A 19,640-nucleotide genomic window follows, 5' to 3' on the forward strand; every position below is an offset into this window, starting at 1 on the left:
TTTTCAGAGTCTTCCTATATATAACCTTAGGGTCGTAAGTCCCATCAGTGTGTAGACATCCGACGCTGCACTTATCTATGGCCCCCACTCCAGAACCTTAAGGTCCCAGCGGCCATCTGGTCTGCGCGCTGGGCTGTACAGATTACTTTCGCTCGTTTACAGGTCTTCTCATTCCTCAGTGAAATCTTGAGCACAGCCCTCTCCATGGTTACTAAATCAATAGTTACCTTGACAATTAGTCTGTCAGTAAGAAACGTTCCAGCACGGATATACCAATCATTGATATGTCGCGAGGTAAAAAATATGAAAGACCATGTCCTTGCCACAATAGGGGTGAACGAGAAAAGGGGGCCACGAAAAAAAAGATATATCGCGGGAGCTTGATGTCATTTAATGAAAACTCGATTGTGACGTAAGAAAAGCGACAATTAAAAATCCCCGTTCATAACAATAGGCGAATTTTAAACAAAATGGAAAAAACACCCACTAGTGACGATTCTAACTTCTCTCGTCATAGCAATTGACGTAATCATAAACAAGAGGTTAGGATTCACTGTTTGACATTAACTAAAGCCGTTATGTTTAAAAAGAATGCGACGGTCTTTTATTTTGGAAAAGTGTCTTCTATTGCAATTTAAAACAAATCGTACAAAAGTGTTTGAAATATAAAGCTTCCATAATTAATAATAATACCTCGTTTACTTTTTAAATAATTATTTAATTTTGAACATAACATTTTTTTTCATCCATATATTTTTTGTGACATTGTTGTCAACACTAAATAATAGAAAATAGAAGTTGACATAAAAATATAGATAATCTATATAAACTCTTCCAGACATCGATTTAAAATTAATATAATAATACTGTTATTTGATTTTTTTTTATTTAGCAGCAGAACCTGAGGTCCAACATTCCCCACGAAAACAATATAGAACGGGTGACGCATGTAAGTAATATTTTTGTATTTATCGTATTATAATATGTTAAATTGTTGAGGTGAAGTTTCTTTTTAAAACATACGTGATTAGACCTTTGTCCCAAATCTAAATCAAATTGTTATATGGAACACCACATCTCTAAATATTAGCTTCCACCCTTTTTTCATGGCATAAGTGTTTTCAGTGAGAATGTATTATATTGGGCTCGACTACAATTCCATCATGTAAAAAATTAAAGAAATTTATTAAACAAAAACTTAAAAAGAAATTCTTTAAGCGTAAGAAAAAGTTAAAGTAATAAGGCTAACGAAATAATTGCTTCAATATTATGAAATAAAGCGAAAGTGGCCAAATTAAAAACTGAGTTTGTTGTGGGCTTTTCCGAGATCAGGGGTCATTTGGAACCATAGAATCTTTAATGATAAGGATGCTATAATAAGGGATGTCAATCTAATTCTCATTTCTATTAAATTGGGCTCTTGTGATATTCCTATTATCGCGAACACAAGAGGCTACTGTAATTTATCCAAAGTAGATAATCTGAATAAATGATTACATGTTCCATATTAGGGACAGAACCGTTTCCTCGTTCGTAGGTATATGATAAAACTTTACTTCACCTCTTAAGAATCAGCAAACGTTGCTACTCCCTTTAAGAAAACATAGGAGTCTAGGGAGCCCCTTTACTTTGTTTGGCACCTTGCCAGCACAACTCCGTATCCTCTTTAAAATGTGTGTTAAATGGTCAAAAAATTAAGGAAGCGATTGCCTTAAGCCAGCCATTGACGTCTATTTTTTAACCATGGAATACAAGGCTGACGGCCGTTGTGCAAGCAAGACTGTTGGATACACTTTACATATGGTATCTTTAGCACTTTTTAAACGAGTTGATTAGTTTCAAAGTTTGAATTATTACAAATTAAAATTAATTGTTGTTTATTATTCTTGCGGACTGTACTGCTAGAAGACGTTAACCTGTTGCATTTCAAAAGACAAAATAAATTAATGTAACATTTTCCAGAGTGATCACTTAGGACAGTTTTTGAAAATAGGTGTTAAAGCACAAAGCTGTCTATAATATAATAAAAAAAAAACAGACTTTCCGACTGAATAAAGTTTGATAAATAAAAGGCCTATTTTTTACCGATCCCCAGCACGAGATGCTAGTGTGTCATCGACTAGGAGTCTAAGATGTCGAGAGCGATTGGTGCCGACCTCTACACTATCTGACCACATCGGTAACTAGATATTTTATGTTTTAATGAATGTTTAGATACATTTTAAAATAAAGAAAAATCGACACATTTAAAGGTAAATCTAATAGGGTATTGTTCTTGTTAAATCTTGGCACAAATTAAGAATAAATTACATTTCAATTATTAAATTTTTTAACCAGTCTGTAATGTGTACAGAAAATCAACATTAAAACAATCCTCCGAAACTGAGAAACTCGTCTAAATATTTAATGTCATTATGTCATCATCTTATGTTTTATTTTAACTGGACACTGGACTATATATCTGTTTCTTTTGTCGGAATAATTTGTTAATTTTATTCTAATAATAATAAAATTAATAAATTAGGAAATATTTTCGCAATTTAATGTTTAGATAAATGATTTTTACATTTATTATAATTTAATAATATAATACGTACATTTCCCGACCACGAGTTTGTTTTGTCAAAATATTTTTCGTTCTTTCTTTATTTAATAATAATTAATAAAACAATACCATGGAATGACAGAAAAAAATACAGTTACAGTACCCAGCGATAAATATTGCACATCGACCTATGGAAAGAGACAATCGGCTAATTTCGGCTTCGTAGAGCGTTATCTCTGTCGCACGAAATACAAACAGTCCGGTATCTATTAGGAGCTGTTAAAACAAGTATAATTTGCTTCTTTTGATAATTATTTTTATTCTTTGTATAAAATACACGAATTGTAAGAGGTGGCTTTAGGTTGGGGTAAAATAAAATAACATTTACATTATGTTTACGTATTTAATTATTTAGGAAAATTATTATATTATTCAGAAAACCAAAAAAAGAGTAAGACTTTTCCGTATCTTCTATCTAATGTATAGATGACTTATTTAAAAAAATTCTGGTGATTTTAGACACTTATTATTTAGGTTTTCACAGATAATATATATTTTTTATTAAACTTTCAACAGGATCAAAACGCAAGAGCGTATTTCAAGTACAAAGAAGAAGTGTGAACGCGGTTCGTGTGTGTATGTAGTTTTTTATCTTTGTATATTATATATAATATTTAGTACAATAAATTCTTGCTTTCATTACTTTTTATCATATGCAGCATTTCAACGACATCCTCGTCGTCGTTTCAACCCATAGACGCAACCTGTAAGACATAGGCACCAGATTAGCGGATTCACCATAATCGTTAACCTTTGTTTGGCGATCACATTGTACTAATATGGTACGCAGAGTACGTCAATTCTCTGAAATTTTGTTTGCAAGCAGTGGTAATTCAATATAATTAATGGACAAAGTGCAAATAATATATAACACACAAACTGTATCTTAGGAATAGAACCCACGACTTCGATCGCAAGTCTAAATCCTCTATCGCTGAACTACTACTGCTTATCTATCTGCTATCACTAACGAGGTCATCATCTAGTGAATTATTCCGTTTATAATCGGAAAATAGCCAAGTTCGACACCGTTGGGTTTCTTGAAATCGAAATGTGAAAGACCCAAAACGTGGTACACATTTGACGACTTTTATCAAGTCACTCATGGAGTGCCTAAACCACTAAGAGTACTTTGCGGATACCAATCCCATGAATTAAGCTGAGTGCCTTCGAGGGACTCTTCGTACTGATTGTAAACCATTCGATACATGTGCAGACGCCACAGTAATAAGCTTCATACCTTCATACTGCTATTGTGAACCCGCGAGTCACAATGGCGGCCTTTGAGAGAAGTCGGTGTGCTTTGTTAAACTGATACATCGTCTTGTGGAACCCCGACGCATTTTACTAATCGATTACAGATGTACAAGCAAAAGTTTTAAAGGAGAGATATGTATATGTATATATATATGTGTATATATATATATATATATATATATATATATATATATATATATATATATATATATATATATAATATTTACGTTATTGAACTGTGGCCGGTCAATAACTTCTGACAGTACAAAGTCAGGGACAGATAGTACGTAATGATTAATTTTTATATATAGAAATAGGAATTTTAAATACAGTTTTTCTCACTATATTACTATTACGATTTACATTATACGTATTTACAGCAAATGAACTATACATTCACCCCCTTTGAAACTTTTACACCTATATCGAATCACACTGTATATATATTATTATATAAAATATTTTAAATTTATTTACGCAATTATTTCCACATTTCAGCTCAGGATGTGAGTAGAACATCTCCCAAGAGTAGTATCGCAATGGCACGCTCGAAACTACCAACTTTTACACCCAGCAAAAACTTTAATAGTAAGGTTTTAATATGCAGTATAGACGTATGTTTTTGAAATGTTTCTCCGTCGTAGTTTCAGCCCATAGACGCCCAATGCAAGGTATAGACCTCCCTCAAAAATGTGGAGATCTTTGGGTAGATATACCATATTGCCCACACTTGGCAGGCGGTTTGGCAATTGCAGTGTGGTATTATGGTACGCAGAGGACGCTGCTGCCGATTCTTTGGAAACTTATTAGTTAGCAGTGGCAATCCCATATAATTAATGCACAAAGTGTAAATTATATAAGATATTATTCGCGGAATCGAACCCGAGACCTGCGATCGCAAGTCCACTACAGCTTGGCTACCACTGCTCGATCAAAAGAAATGTTTTTTAAGTTATATTAAGTTTCTTGTTTCATTAAAATTTGATATATATGAATTTAAGTAAGATATATAAAAGGACAAGAATTTAAATATTAGTTATACAAAACAAGCGTTGAGAAGAAAGAATTTTTATATGCTTGCATAAGCTTACTGTAGGAGGATACTGTATAAACAGGCATATCACAATATGTACGTGCAGAAAGAATTTTATATAAAAACTAGTTGATTCCGTAAACGTTGTTTTGCAAAAAAAATTAAAGGGTTGATCGTAGAGGGGTGAAAATTTAGAGTTGAATGTATTTTTTAATGACTCATTACAAATAAATTCAAATTCGTCAAAAAAAATTTTAAGGGTGAACGACCCTTATCACTTAAGGGTATGGAAAATAGATAGCAGCCGATTCTCAGACCTACTGAATACGCATATAAAATTTGGTAAAAATCGGTCAAGTCGTTTCAGAGAAGTACGGTAACTAACATTGTGACATGGAAATTTTATATATCTATAACTAATCTATAGTTTGCACATTACTCCTACTTTATAATAATACAGACTATTCAAATTATTTTACGAAGTATATAGGAAAAATGTTGGCTATATATATTAGTATTTTTTGACAGAGAAAATTTTGACATTCTTTATGTCAAAAATACTAAAGAGTTTGCGGCTTATTAAAATATGTTTGTAACACTTTATCAATTTATTTAACACACGAACAAATTTTTATTAGCGCTTGAGTGCGAGCAAAAAGGACGTGCATTCGTCGTAGGACTCTGGGGCGCAATGTGCTCTGCGACCGAGTGAAAGCGGGCAATAGAACAAAGGCGCAAAAGAAACAAAAGTAACAAAAGGTCTGCGCCCGCGTCACCGGTGCGTGCATGTGCCCGCTGCACTAATTCGGCACACTAAGTTCGCCTGTCGGCTACGCTCGCCCACAAAATCTTACACCTATTATTCATTCAGATATCACGTCAGTGTATATACGACTCCCACAGTACTCCCCCGCTGAGACCGAAGGTCACTGAGGTCGATAGTGGTCTGGAAAGCGGACAGTACGTCCCGATCTGGTTTTCCTTACTGGAACGGTTTCTTCTGTCAAAGTGGGGTTGATATTTTCAGGAACGGAATTGGCTAAAGTCGGAGTCTGCTCGGTTCTGGTTTGTGGTGTCGTGTTGTCATCTCTGGTCATATATGCTGGCTTCAGTCGATCTATAGTAACGGTGGACTCTCTTCGTAGTCGTAGTGTTTCGCCGTACTGCGGCCGGTCCGCAGCACCATACATGTCCATGTACGCTTCATCATATGAGCTAACACTAACGTCGGTTCGATTGGCCAGACTCTGAATCTTGTAGATAGGTGTGCATAGTTGCGCTGGCGGCTGCGGTTGTGGTTGCGGTTGCGGTTGTGGTTGCGGTTGCAGTTGTGGTTGCGGTTGCGGTTGGGTTGCGGTTGCGGTTGTGGTTGCGGTTGCGGTTGCGGTTGTGGTTGCGGTTGCGATTGCGGTTGTGGTTGCGGTTGCGGTTGCGGTTGCGGTTGCGGTTGCGGTGGCGGTTGCGGTTGTGGTTGCGGTTGTGGTTGCAGTTGCGGTTGTGATTGCGGTTGCGGTTGCGGTTGTGGTTGCGGTTGTGGTTGCGGTTGCAGTTGCGGTTGTGGTTGCGGTTGCCATTGCGGTTGTGGTTGCGGTTGTCATTGCCCCCGGTCAGCACTATGTTGACTTCTCCTCTGCGGCATATTGCTGATCCGCTCCGTCTGCATTGCGCTCTCGACTACCGCTTCTGGATTCCATCTTAATGCTTGCTGCGTTCGTTTCGGGGTCACCAGTAAAGGGTTTTGGTGTCTTATTAAAAGACGTTTGTAACACTTTATCAATTTATTTAACACACGAACAAATTTTTATTAGCGCTTGAGTGCGAGTAAAAAGGATGTGCATTCGTCGTAGGACTCTGGGGCCCAATGTGCTCTGCGACCGAGTGAAAGCGGGCAATAGAACAAAGGCGCAAAAGAAACAAAAGAAACAAAAGTAACAAAAGGTCTGCGCCCGCGTCACCGGTGCGTGCATGTGCCCGCTGCACTAATTCGGCACACTAAGTTCGCCCGTCGGCTACGCTCGCCCACAAAATCTTACACCTATTATTCATTCAGACATCACGTCAGTGTATATACGACTCCCACAATACAAATAATTCTTTTTATTCTTTTTTTATTTTTAGCGCGTGATACAAAAGCGTCTTCTGGTAAGAGTACCGCATTGCCAGCTCGTTTCAACGCCAGTTCTAATCAAATCGCAAATCGTAAGTTATTACTTAAAAAAAAACAATTTAGGTTCGTTTCCTTATTTTAATGTCCCTATTGTTGGAACACTGCTGTTCTCTTTAAACAAATGATGCGCGAGGTAATTAATGGGTTAGTTATGAATAGATGAATGTACTCGTAACATGTTTATATCTAATAGGTAATCAAAGAAAATTTTTAATTCATTTCACTTGTCTTGGATCAAACATCATTGTGTTCGTTTAGCATTTTGATATTTAGAGTATGGGATAAGGTTGTTGGAGCTACATTACGTCATCGTCAGAGGCGCATCGAAAAGGGGAATTCCACAGAAATATAATTCTTTATACACATCGGGTGAAAGAGAGCGATCTACAATACTTTTCGGCTTGTGATTGGCTGGCGATTTTTATTGGTTGAACATTGTTTTCTTAGTTTTAAGAATCGTCATAAATATAGGCTAAGCTTGATGAATATACACAATCTAGTTCACGGACCCTTCCGCTCCGTGAACTCAGTACCGATGAAGTTGTAAAAGCCTTAGGGCTAACAACATTAACATCTTCAGAAACAATAGAATAGAATATACACACTTCTACTTCGGACTTCGTGTTGTTATCACTTCCAACATCTACCGGCCCAAGGAAGAATTCCACAATGTGTTAAGCGTTTTTTTTTACTTGTCTTATACTACTGCTGATATAGCAGTTGTATATTCCGCGAGGTCGTGTAGGCGGGGTGCAGAAGGCGCTTGACCTAAAACCTCATTGAGTCTTGACTCCAGCCACTGAACACTACAGATTCACCGGATTAGAAGGCTTCCGGGGGTTAAGGTTCCCCTCGTAAGGACATATTTAAAGATTCATACTGGTGCTATTGAACAAACACGCGACCTGTGAATATTATTCACAGGTCTGTTACACAAATATGTGTATTTTTCAGGAAGTATAGCGTAATTCACAGTAGACAATGTAAATATTACATTTAAAATCAAAATATGTATTTCTAAGACTAAATTTTAATTAAGTAAATCTTTTTAGCCCTTATACGCTTTTAAAATAGGATGACATAAAATGTGCAGAAAGCTCCTATAAATAAATTTAAAAAAATTGTCACAGAATATTTGTGTATTAAGGATTCCTATACATTAAATTATTTATTAGAAGGCATTATTCATGAGAATAATATTTTTGCCTCCAGGCTATTTCACTATTAATTAGTTATGTAATATTTATAAAAAATATATGAACCCTTCCTAAGCATATTTTGCCTGTACTTCATACTTTATTTTGACATCAATAATGACGTGTGATATTCATTATTTTTTTAAATGAAAAATTTATGAATTATAACTTATAATTTTTTTTTGCTGAACTATGTTGAAACTTTGAAATAAATTTCCTTTTCGCTTTACTAAAATATAATACATTATATAATTTATTTACAATTGCTTTATTTGTAACAATGACATATATTGTTTGAAGTTGAAAGAACCTCGACGATCACAAAGAGAGCGGCTCGATATGTGAAGACTGGTAAGAAATTTATTTATATTTAGTTTATAGAGATGTACATAGGTAAATAAGCAGAGGTAGCCCAGTGGTAGTGGACTGAGACTAGTGATCATATGTTGCGAGTTTCGATTCCCGTGATTTAATGCACAAAGTGTGAATTATATAGACAGCAGCGTCCTCTGCATACCATAATACTACACTGCGATCGCCAACCCGCCTGCGTGCGTGGCTATTGCGATATATCTTCCGATAGATACCTTTGAGAGGGCCTATGTTATTTCCAAAGGCGATATATGTACGATAGTTTAGGCAAATGATATAACCAATATTTGTAATATATAAATATAGTAAAATATTTTTGCTACCCGGGGATTCCCATAATTTACTTTGAAATTTTATCATCGTCGTCTTTTTATACGTATGACTTCAACTGCTGGACATAAGTATCCTCCATAGATTTCCGAAGATCGATTCTGAGCGGGCTGCATCCAGAGTTTTCTGAACTTCGACGATGTCCCTCCTTGTAGCTTTTATTATTAAAGTTTTCCATTACTTGGTTATGCCAAAAATTACGTGAATTTATAAGCTTTTGTTAAGATGTAAGGTTACGAAGATGACTTTCGGGAAGCTATATAAAGTTTAGGATCCACAGTACAAATATTCACAGCAAAGTTTTGTTTTCTTTTTAATATTGTACACAGACGTTTCTTCCCAGCGAAAATGGACTGTTAATTGGTCGTATGTAGGCATGGTTGTCAATGTTCTATTGGAGTTTGTTGGCAAAAATGGCAGGGAAATCTCATGACCACTATCGTATAAACCGTGTTTCGGCAAGCCGCGGATATTATCTACTTCCTTAAGTTTGCAAGGATAATCCTTTTCTTATAAGGGTTAATGGTCGATTAGTCTGTAGCGCAGTGAAGAAAAATCCCAACTTAGCGGCACTTGACCGTTGTCACAACCGGTAGCTTTGCCCTGCCTGTTGACACGACGCCTTAGGAAGACAGTGAAAGTGTTTATAGCTAGCTAGACCCTGAAAACGACAACTACTGATAGTAAAATTCCAGTGAAAAAGTGCCAGTACTTGGTTGAACGTATGATAGTAGAGATGGCCCGCAGAGTTGTGTTTAGGAGTGCTTAGGCCTATTATGTATACGACGCTTTTGAAGTACCACACTACAGGTGGTACTTCAAAATGTTGCAATTATCCTTAACCCTTTCAGGACCATAAGGTTACGGTACCTTATTTAATCAATTTAGCTAGATGTAATGAATTAATAGGCATCCTAAAAACATAATTTATACAAAAAATTCAAAAAAGTTTTACATTTTTTTTGGAAACTTATGGGACAAATATGTCCCTATGGTCGCTAAGGGTTACTTTCTACTTAAACATCTAAATTTTGGTTTTCTTATTGGTAAGTCTGTTTTGTTGTAAATAATGTACATTTGTTACGTAGTGTACTTTTTTTTACTTGTTTATGAATAATATAAATATAATAGGGCAAGTTATTTGTGGTACTCGGCGAAACAATTCCTGTTATTAGATGGTTGGTTACTGATTAGATGGATTGTTTTTTTGAGATGTTGAAGGTTCAGGTGATTCTTGCCGTTGAAGAGTCGTCGTTTCTTCAACCTCGACATCAAATACCCCTTGGTCATCACCTGTACTAGAAGTCTTTGGTCTTCGTCATCAAGCACTAAGTCATCTTCCTCATCGCTACTGTCACCCACAAAAATTTGAAGAATTTTATTTTTTCGAAGTTCAAAAACTTCACGTCCCTTACGAAACATATTCTGCGAAAAATATAAATAAGAAAATGATAGCATTTTGGTATATCACCAAGCCAAAAGTTAAGAAATTCCGCATAAAAAGTATCCCTTTACGCCGACAGGGACATCCGTGTCCCATAATCTTTATAACGATTTATCACAGAATACAACATAAATACATTACTACTGAATATTTAGAACAACAATTTACTTACCAGGTAATGATAATTTGACACTGTAAAAATTTGAAAAGCACTTTTACAATATCAATTATTTATTCCAAACAGCAGATCATTCGCGCCAAAAGAACTCTAACGTTCCGGTGACGATAGACAATAAACGATGTTAGTTATCATGTATTTCCAGTAAAAAATAATAAAAAGGTGCTTTCCGAAATGTTAAAACAAAAAAATAATTTACCATGGTTACGTAAATATTTAATTAATCCATGATTTTTGCTTGGGACACCGGCGTCCCCGTGGTCGTGAAAGGGTTAAGTGTCTATTAAAATCATTTTTTTTTATTTTAGTCCAACAGATTTCTTTAGATTCCCGGCCAAGGTTCGACAACAGTCCGAGGATTATAAAGCCAAATTCCACTCCCAAGAAAACTCCTCCGAAACGCTCATGTACGTTGTATAATTTTTTTACATAGTCATTTTAATTTTTATTTTGACTTCCAAGTGTTTAGTCTTTTTTTCCTGTTTAACGGCGGGGATATACCTTCGTATATTCGCCTTACTAGGGTTAGGACATGTCAGACTTGCACCGGCTAAAACCTACGTAGCATAACGAAATCACGATATTTCATCATCATTGCTATATATCACAAGACTCGATAAGGGGGAGAAAGAGTCTCACCTCTACTGTTAAAGAGAGAAAGAGTCACCAAGAGTTTAAACCCTATCAATGACGTATCGATAGGGTTAAGAGGTGATTTATAGCACATGTCTCAGCAAAGAGCTATTAAGCTTTTACCCCTATTTGCAATCACGCTGTTTTAAACGATCACTAAAATAGGTTACTTTGATTTATTTTTGTTTATATTGTTGTTTGTAATACGACAGACAATAACTTCTGAAAATACAGAAGTCTGCAGGGACAGATAGTAAATAAAATTAATTTAAATACTTAATAATTAGATTTTTAAAACGCTTTTTGTACTTAGGTATTTATTTATTGATATAAGTCGGTTGTAAATTTCGGAAGAAATCAGAAAGTAACATTTATGTTTTTACGGTGATATATCAAAACTCTATCTAGTAAATTTTTTTCAGATTCTCCTAAAGTTGGTAGTCGATCCTCAAGTAAAGAAAATGAAAAAATTGAAACTCAAAAAAGTACACAAAACTTGAATGTAGGAAAAGGTATTTAAACACTACATAAAGGAGAATGATGTTTTTTTTTTAAACGAATATTCAAAACATATTTTTTCAACAGTTATTGCTACAGCACAGAGCGCACCAGTAAATGCAACAAGAAGAAAACAAATCGAAACATTGAAGACTTCATTCTGTCAGGAACTGCAAGAAATATCGAAAATGACTAGTGGCAGTAGTTAGTATAATAATAATATATAATTAAGCACGACAAAATATACAGATCGATACACGACACTACCCAACAAAAATTCTTGGTTATTGTGCATGTTGCACACGTTAATTACTAACTACAAATTACATTTTTGTAAAGAACTAATTCCCCAGATTTTTTCCTGCTTACTATAAACTGTTCAATATTAAATTTATAATAATTTTCTTAGAAGAAAATAAAAAATCATGTCAAATTATTAAGCGCATTGATAATTGAAGTATAACTATATTGAAACAAATTGTAATCAATAGCATTTAACGACACGTTTCTATTCTCAGTCATGAATTCTGCTTCAAAAAGATACAAACCACAACTAGAAGATATAAAGAGCTCATACTTACTTTTGAACAAAACAACTTATTTAGATCGAAATCTCGGCGAAACTACCAAAAACGGTAAGATAAACTTTTTAAGTTTAGTATTCTTTTTTTAATTCATAAGTTTTCATGTAAAGGGTGCATTGACTTCAAAATAAATACATGGGAAGGAAAAAATAACGTTATTTTTCAATAAAGGTTAATTAGAAAAGGTTATAAAAGATTTAAAAAGATTCAATCAAATATCTCACTTACTATCAATTTATGTATGGTACAATATCAAACAATTCAATGATTTCGGAAATGGTATGATTTTTTTAAATTAAAAGAACCGTTTCTGATAAAAATAATGTATACTAAAAAAATTGCAATTTCTTAAACGTTTATTAATTTTTTTATCGTGAAATCATTGGCAAATCTTAATGTAATGTAAATTATGTAAAACCACAAAGAAATAACCAAAAATTGCGTATTCAAAAGACATGAAGCTTACACCTATTTCCAAATACCCAGTAATAAACAAAAATTATAAAAATTTGTTTATAGTTTTGTTTTTAAAATGATCTTTCAGTAAATTCAATGAAAATCATGAAGCCGGAACCGCTGGACGAGTTAAAAAGGCGAGAATTATTGTTTAAAGCGAGAGAGAAATACAAAAGTAAACGCTTCTGGAACGATACGAGTACGTTTAAAATTGATTTGGCATTAGCTTGATGACCGCACTAACCGGCTGCCTGGTGGCGAGGTACGGGGTATTTACTATCGCCATTGGCCAATACATCTTGATACACAATCGTTTCATACATTAAGATTATTGACAATACTTTTTATTTTGCAAAATAAATGTATTATCACGAACATGACAAAATTTACTTTTCTAGTAATTTATTGATTATTAATTATCATTTAGGATCAAGGTTGCGCATTATAAATTTCCGCCAAAAGATAATATATGTTTATTCACAGGCGTTTGTCCTGTTCTCTGCAGACTTTCTGACTGTATTTTAGTATAGTAAGGACAATATGATATAGCTATCAAATAGTTCAATGTTGCCAACTGTTACAACTCAGTGAATTGATTATATTTTTTAGCTACTTAATTTTTCTGTTTATCTATTGTATAATATTTCCAAATCCCACCTTTAATTAAAACTGCGAACAGTAATGACTAATAATAAAATTAACTGGTTCCTTTCCTGAAAATCTGTGTTGTAAAATGACTTAAGCTTTACTGTAGTACATAGAAAACTTTACGATTTTTGGTAACCTTTGGCCCTTAAAACATACTGCATGTAATTATTTTAAGCCAAGGCAAATAAAATCATTCTTTAAATAAATTAGTGGGTTTTTTTGGGTTAAACTATAGTATTTAATATCAATTATACCTAGGAACAGACAACCCATTCATACTATATATATAATCCATTGAAGGGTAGGTAAAAAAAGTGTGTTTTTAAAAATTGTTCTCAAGCTATTTTAATTTTCACTTCCTATGTTTGTTTTTTTTTCCAATAGTTTGTCAACCCGTGCTCTAATAAAATGTTATTTCCCTTGTGAGTGAGTTACCAACATTTGTAAATTATATCAATCTGGTATATAATCCTGAATATAAATTCAAGCTTCATTTTTGTTGTTTCCAAACATAGATAAAAATGCACCATGTTGACAATCATTTTCTTTTTGCAATGGACTGGATACTGTATTAGTAATGTGAGTTTTGACTTAAATCTTTTAAAAGCATGTGTGTAAGAGGATTTTGAAACCTAATCTTTTATAGGTATGATAAATAAAGCAAGCAAATGATAAGAAAAGAATACTTTGAAAGAACAATAATTATGAAAATTGTAATAATTTAAGATTATTCTAGTGTTTAATAAAAATTATTCCAACTTACACATCTTTAGGGTTATTCCAATAAATCATTTTATAATTTCAATAGCTAATTTAAACAACCAATTCTCATATTCATCACATTGATATAAGAAATATAATTATTGTATGCATGAGAAACAAGTTTGTGAAGCAATTTCAAGAAGAGTTTAGATACTCTTATTAATATAATAGTTTTTTAATAATATTAATAATGATTGAGCAAATAAATATTACAAAGAAATTGTATGTGTTTTTAAAAGTATGTAGTATACTACTTTGAATAATTTTGCATTGGGTATGAATTGTACAATGTTACAGAAATGCAATTCTAAGGGTTTTAATTAAATACATATAGATAAAGTAAAATAATTCTAATAAATTTAGGCTAAATCTTCACATATTTATTTTTCAAAGAGCATTTAAATTGTTACAGAATACACTCATATAGAAGGACTTAATTGGATTTCATGGAAATGAAAATGAAACACTGCTACAGTTTTATATTATCTTGTTAAAGTTTTTAGTGCAAATTTTTTTTGCATTTTTTTATAATTAAGTTTACGAGCATAATAATTAATAAAAAAATTGAAAACACTTTTATTCTTTTGAACCTGAACCCTTCCCATCCTTGTCTTTCTGTTCCTTATCCTTTTGATCCTTGTCATCCTTATCTTTCTTGATAGTGGACATGGCATTGCGGATTGCCTCACTCTGGGGATCAACACCAGGCAGATTTTCAAGAACACTTTGGAGAAAAGCAGGGTCATTCATAACTTCTGCATATTCTTCAGACACATCCATACTCTCTTCAACCTGTGGTGCTTCCTGTTGCATGCTCATCTCCATTGCTAAAGCAATCTGCTCTTCCTCAGAGAGGTCCATAGCTTCTCTACCAAGAGACATAGCCAGAGCTCGCTCCATTCCACTATTTTGTGCATCACCAGGCTTGGTTTCCTTCATTTCTGTGTCAGTGTTGCCCTGCTGTCTTCGTGATTCTTCCTCTTGGCGCTGCCTTTGTTCTTCCATAGACACACGTAAAGCAAGAGCAAGTTCAGGATCTTCATTGGGATCAACTCCAAATTCGAAAGGCGACAACCCAGATCCAGAGGGTCCAGCTCCATCACCACCAATCAATGGACTTGAGATTAATGCTTCAGACAAAACAACACAACCACCAGCTGGAACAGACACTAAGTGACTACCTCCAGAGGTATTATCTTTCCCATTAAGTGTATTAACAAATGAAGTCAACAATGGATTATTTTCGGCATCCTCGCCGAAGGAAATGACATCGCAATTCACTTTCTCCTTTTTCAATCGTTTTGCCAATTTTACAAGTTCTTTTTCGTCGGTGTTAATCGGCGAACCAACAAACACGACTATACGCATCTTATGATTCTTCCCTTGGCGATGTTTGAGAGCCAAGTGGGCGATTCTGATACCGGTCAATATATTAATATTACCGTTTGGTTGCACACGATGGAGCTTAGACAAAATGCGACCAACATCGCTAGTAAGAGTAGCGAGTACTTCCACATTGGCGAGTGTCAGCAGCCCCACATTGTTCTCTGGATTTGATCGTGTTTTGGAATGACATACTAGATTTACTGCATCTTGTTGAGCTTGTAATCTTGTCGGGAGAAAATCACCATTTCTCATGTAATCACTGTTATCCACACATATCATAGTACTTTCCAAAACCATTTTCTTAAAGTTTATTTACTTAGACAAGAGAATATTACAAGATTACTGAAGAATGAAATTTGCTGTATAATTCTTAACAGATTAAGAAATATAGGCTGACATGAATTGACAATATTTGTCAAATTAAAAAAACAGATATTATAAGTTTTCTTCGTAATCTAAAAAAATATAATAACTTTGATTTGCATTTATCTTAAAACTAACACATTTAAATAACATATAATTTATCAAGATAACGAAATTAGTTAATGATTTTATGTATCATGTTTTTTTTAATTATGTATTATTATATTGGGGGTTAAATATTTAAATTTCTATTTTTTCTGTAGCCTATTAATACAATTTAAGAAATAAAAATACCCTTAAAAATCATTATAGTTTAAAAATTTCTAATATGAATATTATATTCTATCGTAGAATTATTGACGTTTCGTTTGACAGCGCTGCGGTGATAAATTTTTTGGGATATAGACTTCGAAAGCTGTACGCCGTTTGATTTTGTCATACATATAAATTTCGGTTCCTTTCCGAAAAACCATGGGTTTCGGAGACTATCCCAAAGAATATAACCCCTCGGTTCATGGCCCGTACGACCCGGCCCGTTTCTATGGAAAGCGTAAGTATATGTAAAATGTTTCAACCTTGCGTACGACAAAATGCGATTATGTAATTTATAATTTTGATGTATTTCAGCTGATACACCTTTCGGCCAGGTTAAGCTGAACGAGCTTGGAGCATGGTTTGGACGCAGGAACAAGACTCCCTCTGCTTTTATGGGAGCTTGTAGCAGAGGTAATTTTATTTTTTATAGTTTTAGGTTATCGCTTTTATAATTTTACCTTGAATAGTTGTTTTTTATAAAGTTACGGTATCTTCCTTTCTCACAACCTTATTGGAATTTGCACCTGTATTAGTTATCTATACCATGACAAATATGTTCTATTAGATCAATTCGAGATTTAAACATACTTTATACATTGTCTTGTTGCATAAAAATGAATTAAAACTAGCTTGTTCTTATAAGAGAGAACTGAAACTTCAAGTGTGATGTGATCATAACTCATGTTGTCATTGGTTAAACCATTATTAAGCTAAGTTAGCTGAAGTGAGCCCTGAGTGATTAGATTTGGTAGACTGCAGCATGACAATGTAACATGAAACTTTATTATTTAACAGCCTTTTGGAGGTGGCAACACAAGTATGAGCAGCCGAAGCGAGCAGGCATGGCTCCTATCTTCCAAGTTCTTGTTGGGTCTATGTGCTTCTTCTACTTGATTAACTATGGCAAAATCAGTGAGTATTATATTTTATCATTATGATTCCTTAGAAAATTAGTTTAATTAAAATATTGGGCATAATCTTTAAAAATATAAAAATTGGTAAATTATTTAATTAATAGATGTTATATTTAATAATAAATATTTCGTTATGTTGGGTTGTATATAATAAATGTTCAAAGTCAACTTATACATTAATATATGGCTGTCATATGATACCAATATATGATATTATAAGAATAATAAATTGAGCTTTAAATAAACTCAATTTATTCCAATTTCAGAAACAATAATATTTATACAATTCAACTTATCATTCAGTTAGTAATTTTTCTGTTGCCAAGCAATGTTTCCAATTTTTCACCTGGAGTGAAATGGCGAAAATTGTATACTTGCACTTTTTTAACATGATTACATGTATTTTTTCTCAAATACCACCTTTGATTACAGTTGCACGTAGTAATAACTATCTATTCAAAAATCAAGTAACTAGTAACTATTTAATAAAAATTGCACTGTGGTATAGTTTATGCTGTATTGCAATTAATTGCTGAGTAAGGGTTTCAATTGTTTGTTCTCTATCTGGTATAATAACTTGCCTATAATAGTTTTAAGTTAAATAGTATCACTTCTTTAATAAAAAATAAATTTTAGTAAGGTACTTGTATATTAATGGAAATAAATTTAATTCTTTTCAGAGCACCACAGGAATTACAAATACCACTAAATACTACCTCACACGGTTTAGAGGGTGGGACTGCATGTGTGTGGTCAAAATTATGCATGTTCATTCTTTAGATGCAGTTATACTCTGTTCAACAAGAAATAAAATAGCTTAAAATACACTTTGTGTTTAATTTAATGGCTTCCTTTTGTTGGTTTGTAAGATTATAATTTATAATAAGATCTGTATGTAATGAAGCAAAACTAATTTTTCATAATGATATTTTAAACATGAAAGTAGTTTACTTGAACATTTAGTTTATTAGCAATGAGAAATAACAAACATTGCTTGAGAAGTCATATAACATTATTTTTATGCAGGTTGATTGGTTATAGGTGTAAAAGCTTTAAAGGAGTCAATATCCTTTTCCAAAAATCGTTCCAGAAATAATAATTAAAATAATGATGACATAGTAATGAATTGTGTTCTTGAAATTCAGATTATTACATAGTGTAATTGTTAACCACCTTTCCCTGCAGACTGCACTGCTAGAAGTTATAAGCCTGTTGCATTCCAACAGGAAAAATAAATTAACGTAACATATATGTAGTGATCACTTCATATAGGTTGATTGAAAAGAAATGTAAAACTATTAAAGGTTTTTGTCATGTACAGTGATGAAACAATAATCGCCAAGTGTTGCTTCTTATACATGGAGAACATAGTCTACACTGTATCACATTGACTAAGTGTTGAACCAATATAATTTTTACTTATTTGATCATATAATTATAATTTCAGTACATTAATCATAATTTCAGCCTTAGGACATCACACCTGGACATAGACTATTTTCACACACAGATTTCCAATAAGACTGATTGGAAGTGACTATGGCGTTTCCTAGGGACCTTAACAATGTCGTCTGTCTAGACGTTCTACGCTGCTCTTGCCAGTCCGTTCCTCTCAGTCTTCACTCCAGATATTTAAGGCTCCGCTGGGCCATGTCGGTAACTTTAGTTCAACTACGAAAAAGCGCCCTACTTTGGGCTAGCCCATCCGTCGTTCGTAGTGGCAGTAATTTTAGCAAAGCAGTAGCAAATCCAGTTTAGGATTTCTTGGGTAGGAATGCTAAACATGTACTGAGCAATAGGCCAAGCCAAGATCCTCTCTCAGAAGCCCTTGTGTTAGGTCACTCTATGTAGCGTCCGCAAGTCGACGGATCAAAATAAATATTTCCAACTAAATTACTTAAGTTTCCTGGAATTTGCCACTAATTGCTCTATCATCTAAATTGCGCTTGACGGTGATTAATGAGAAACAACATTTTGTAGGCCCCACAATGAATATACACAATCTGTCTCCATTCCTTTTTTATTTCTTGCATACAGACATAAGGCAGACCCATCCTCCTTATATAATATGAAAGTTATGAAGTAGTATGCATTTTTGTGTGAGTAAAATGATTATGAGTAATAAAAATAAAGTAAAATTAATTCAAGACATGAATAATTATTTTATTAATATTAAGACACTCATGGTTGATTATTTACATTGAAATAATTAACTTGCACATATTAGATACCAAAATTCTTATTTATCTAGTTATATTACTTTCAAAATAATGGAGGTGGCCTCAATAAATCACTAATAAAAAAGTTAATAAATAAAACTATGTCAAGTTTAGTCAGTAGACTGCTAGTTAGTAGTCTAAGCAAAAATAATTTGCTATTACTTGCCCAAGCAAGTCATCTATCATGTAAGTAATAAGCTAACATTTCAAGTTTATATAAATAATTGTCTGAAAATCCAATTATAAATTATGATCTAAAATACTGCAAAAAGGATAGAAA

At 33.6% G+C, this 19,640-nt stretch overlaps 2 protein-coding genes across 2 annotated transcripts; one reads left to right on the forward strand and one right to left on the reverse strand.

Annotated features, from left to right (window-relative positions):
* Positions 1-14,532: 14,532 nt before the first annotated feature.
* Positions 14,533-15,915, reverse strand: Rpn10 (regulatory particle non-ATPase 10). Its single transcript, XM_068775712.1, has one exon. It carries the CDS (start codon positions 15,844-15,846, stop codon positions 14,740-14,742), a length of 1,107 nt encoding a protein of 368 aa, XP_068631813.1. The 5' UTR covers positions 15,847-15,915; the 3' UTR covers positions 14,533-14,739.
* Positions 15,916-16,284: 369 nt separating this feature from the next.
* On the forward strand, positions 16,285-17,968 carry ATPsynF (ATP synthase, subunit F). Its single transcript, XM_068775908.1, has 4 exons — positions 16,285-16,462; positions 16,540-16,638; positions 17,023-17,139; positions 17,822-17,968. Exons 1-4 carry the CDS (start codon positions 16,384-16,386, stop codon positions 17,848-17,850), a joined length of 324 nt encoding a protein of 107 aa, XP_068632009.1. The 5' UTR covers positions 16,285-16,383; the 3' UTR covers positions 17,851-17,968.
* Positions 17,969-19,640: the final 1,672 nt, after the last annotated feature.

The sequence above is a fragment of the Battus philenor genome, unplaced genomic scaffold (assembly GCF_028537555.1).
Source record: "Battus philenor isolate CCGP_79_NKW_IND1 unplaced genomic scaffold, ilBatPhil1.0.hap1 SCAF_9, whole genome shotgun sequence".
Taxonomy (NCBI): Eukaryota; Metazoa; Arthropoda; class Insecta; order Lepidoptera; family Papilionidae; genus Battus; species Battus philenor.

Bases quoted from the DNA above. Each gene is read 5' to 3' on its own strand.
- ATPsynF (XM_068775908.1), top strand. From the start codon at position 16,384: ATGGGTTTCGGAGACTATCCCAAAGAATATAACCCCTCGGTTCATGGC. The intron at 16,463-16,539 runs GTAAGTATATGT...GATGTATTTCAG, and splicing joins GGCCCGTTTCTATGGAAAGC to CTGATACACCTTTCGGCCAG. The intron at 16,639-17,022 runs GTAATTTTATTT...ATTATTTAACAG, and splicing joins TATGGGAGCTTGTAGCAGAG to CCTTTTGGAGGTGGCAACAC.
- Rpn10 (XM_068775712.1), bottom strand. From the start codon at position 15,846: ATGGTTTTGGAAAGTACTATGATATGTGTGGATAACAGTGATTACATG.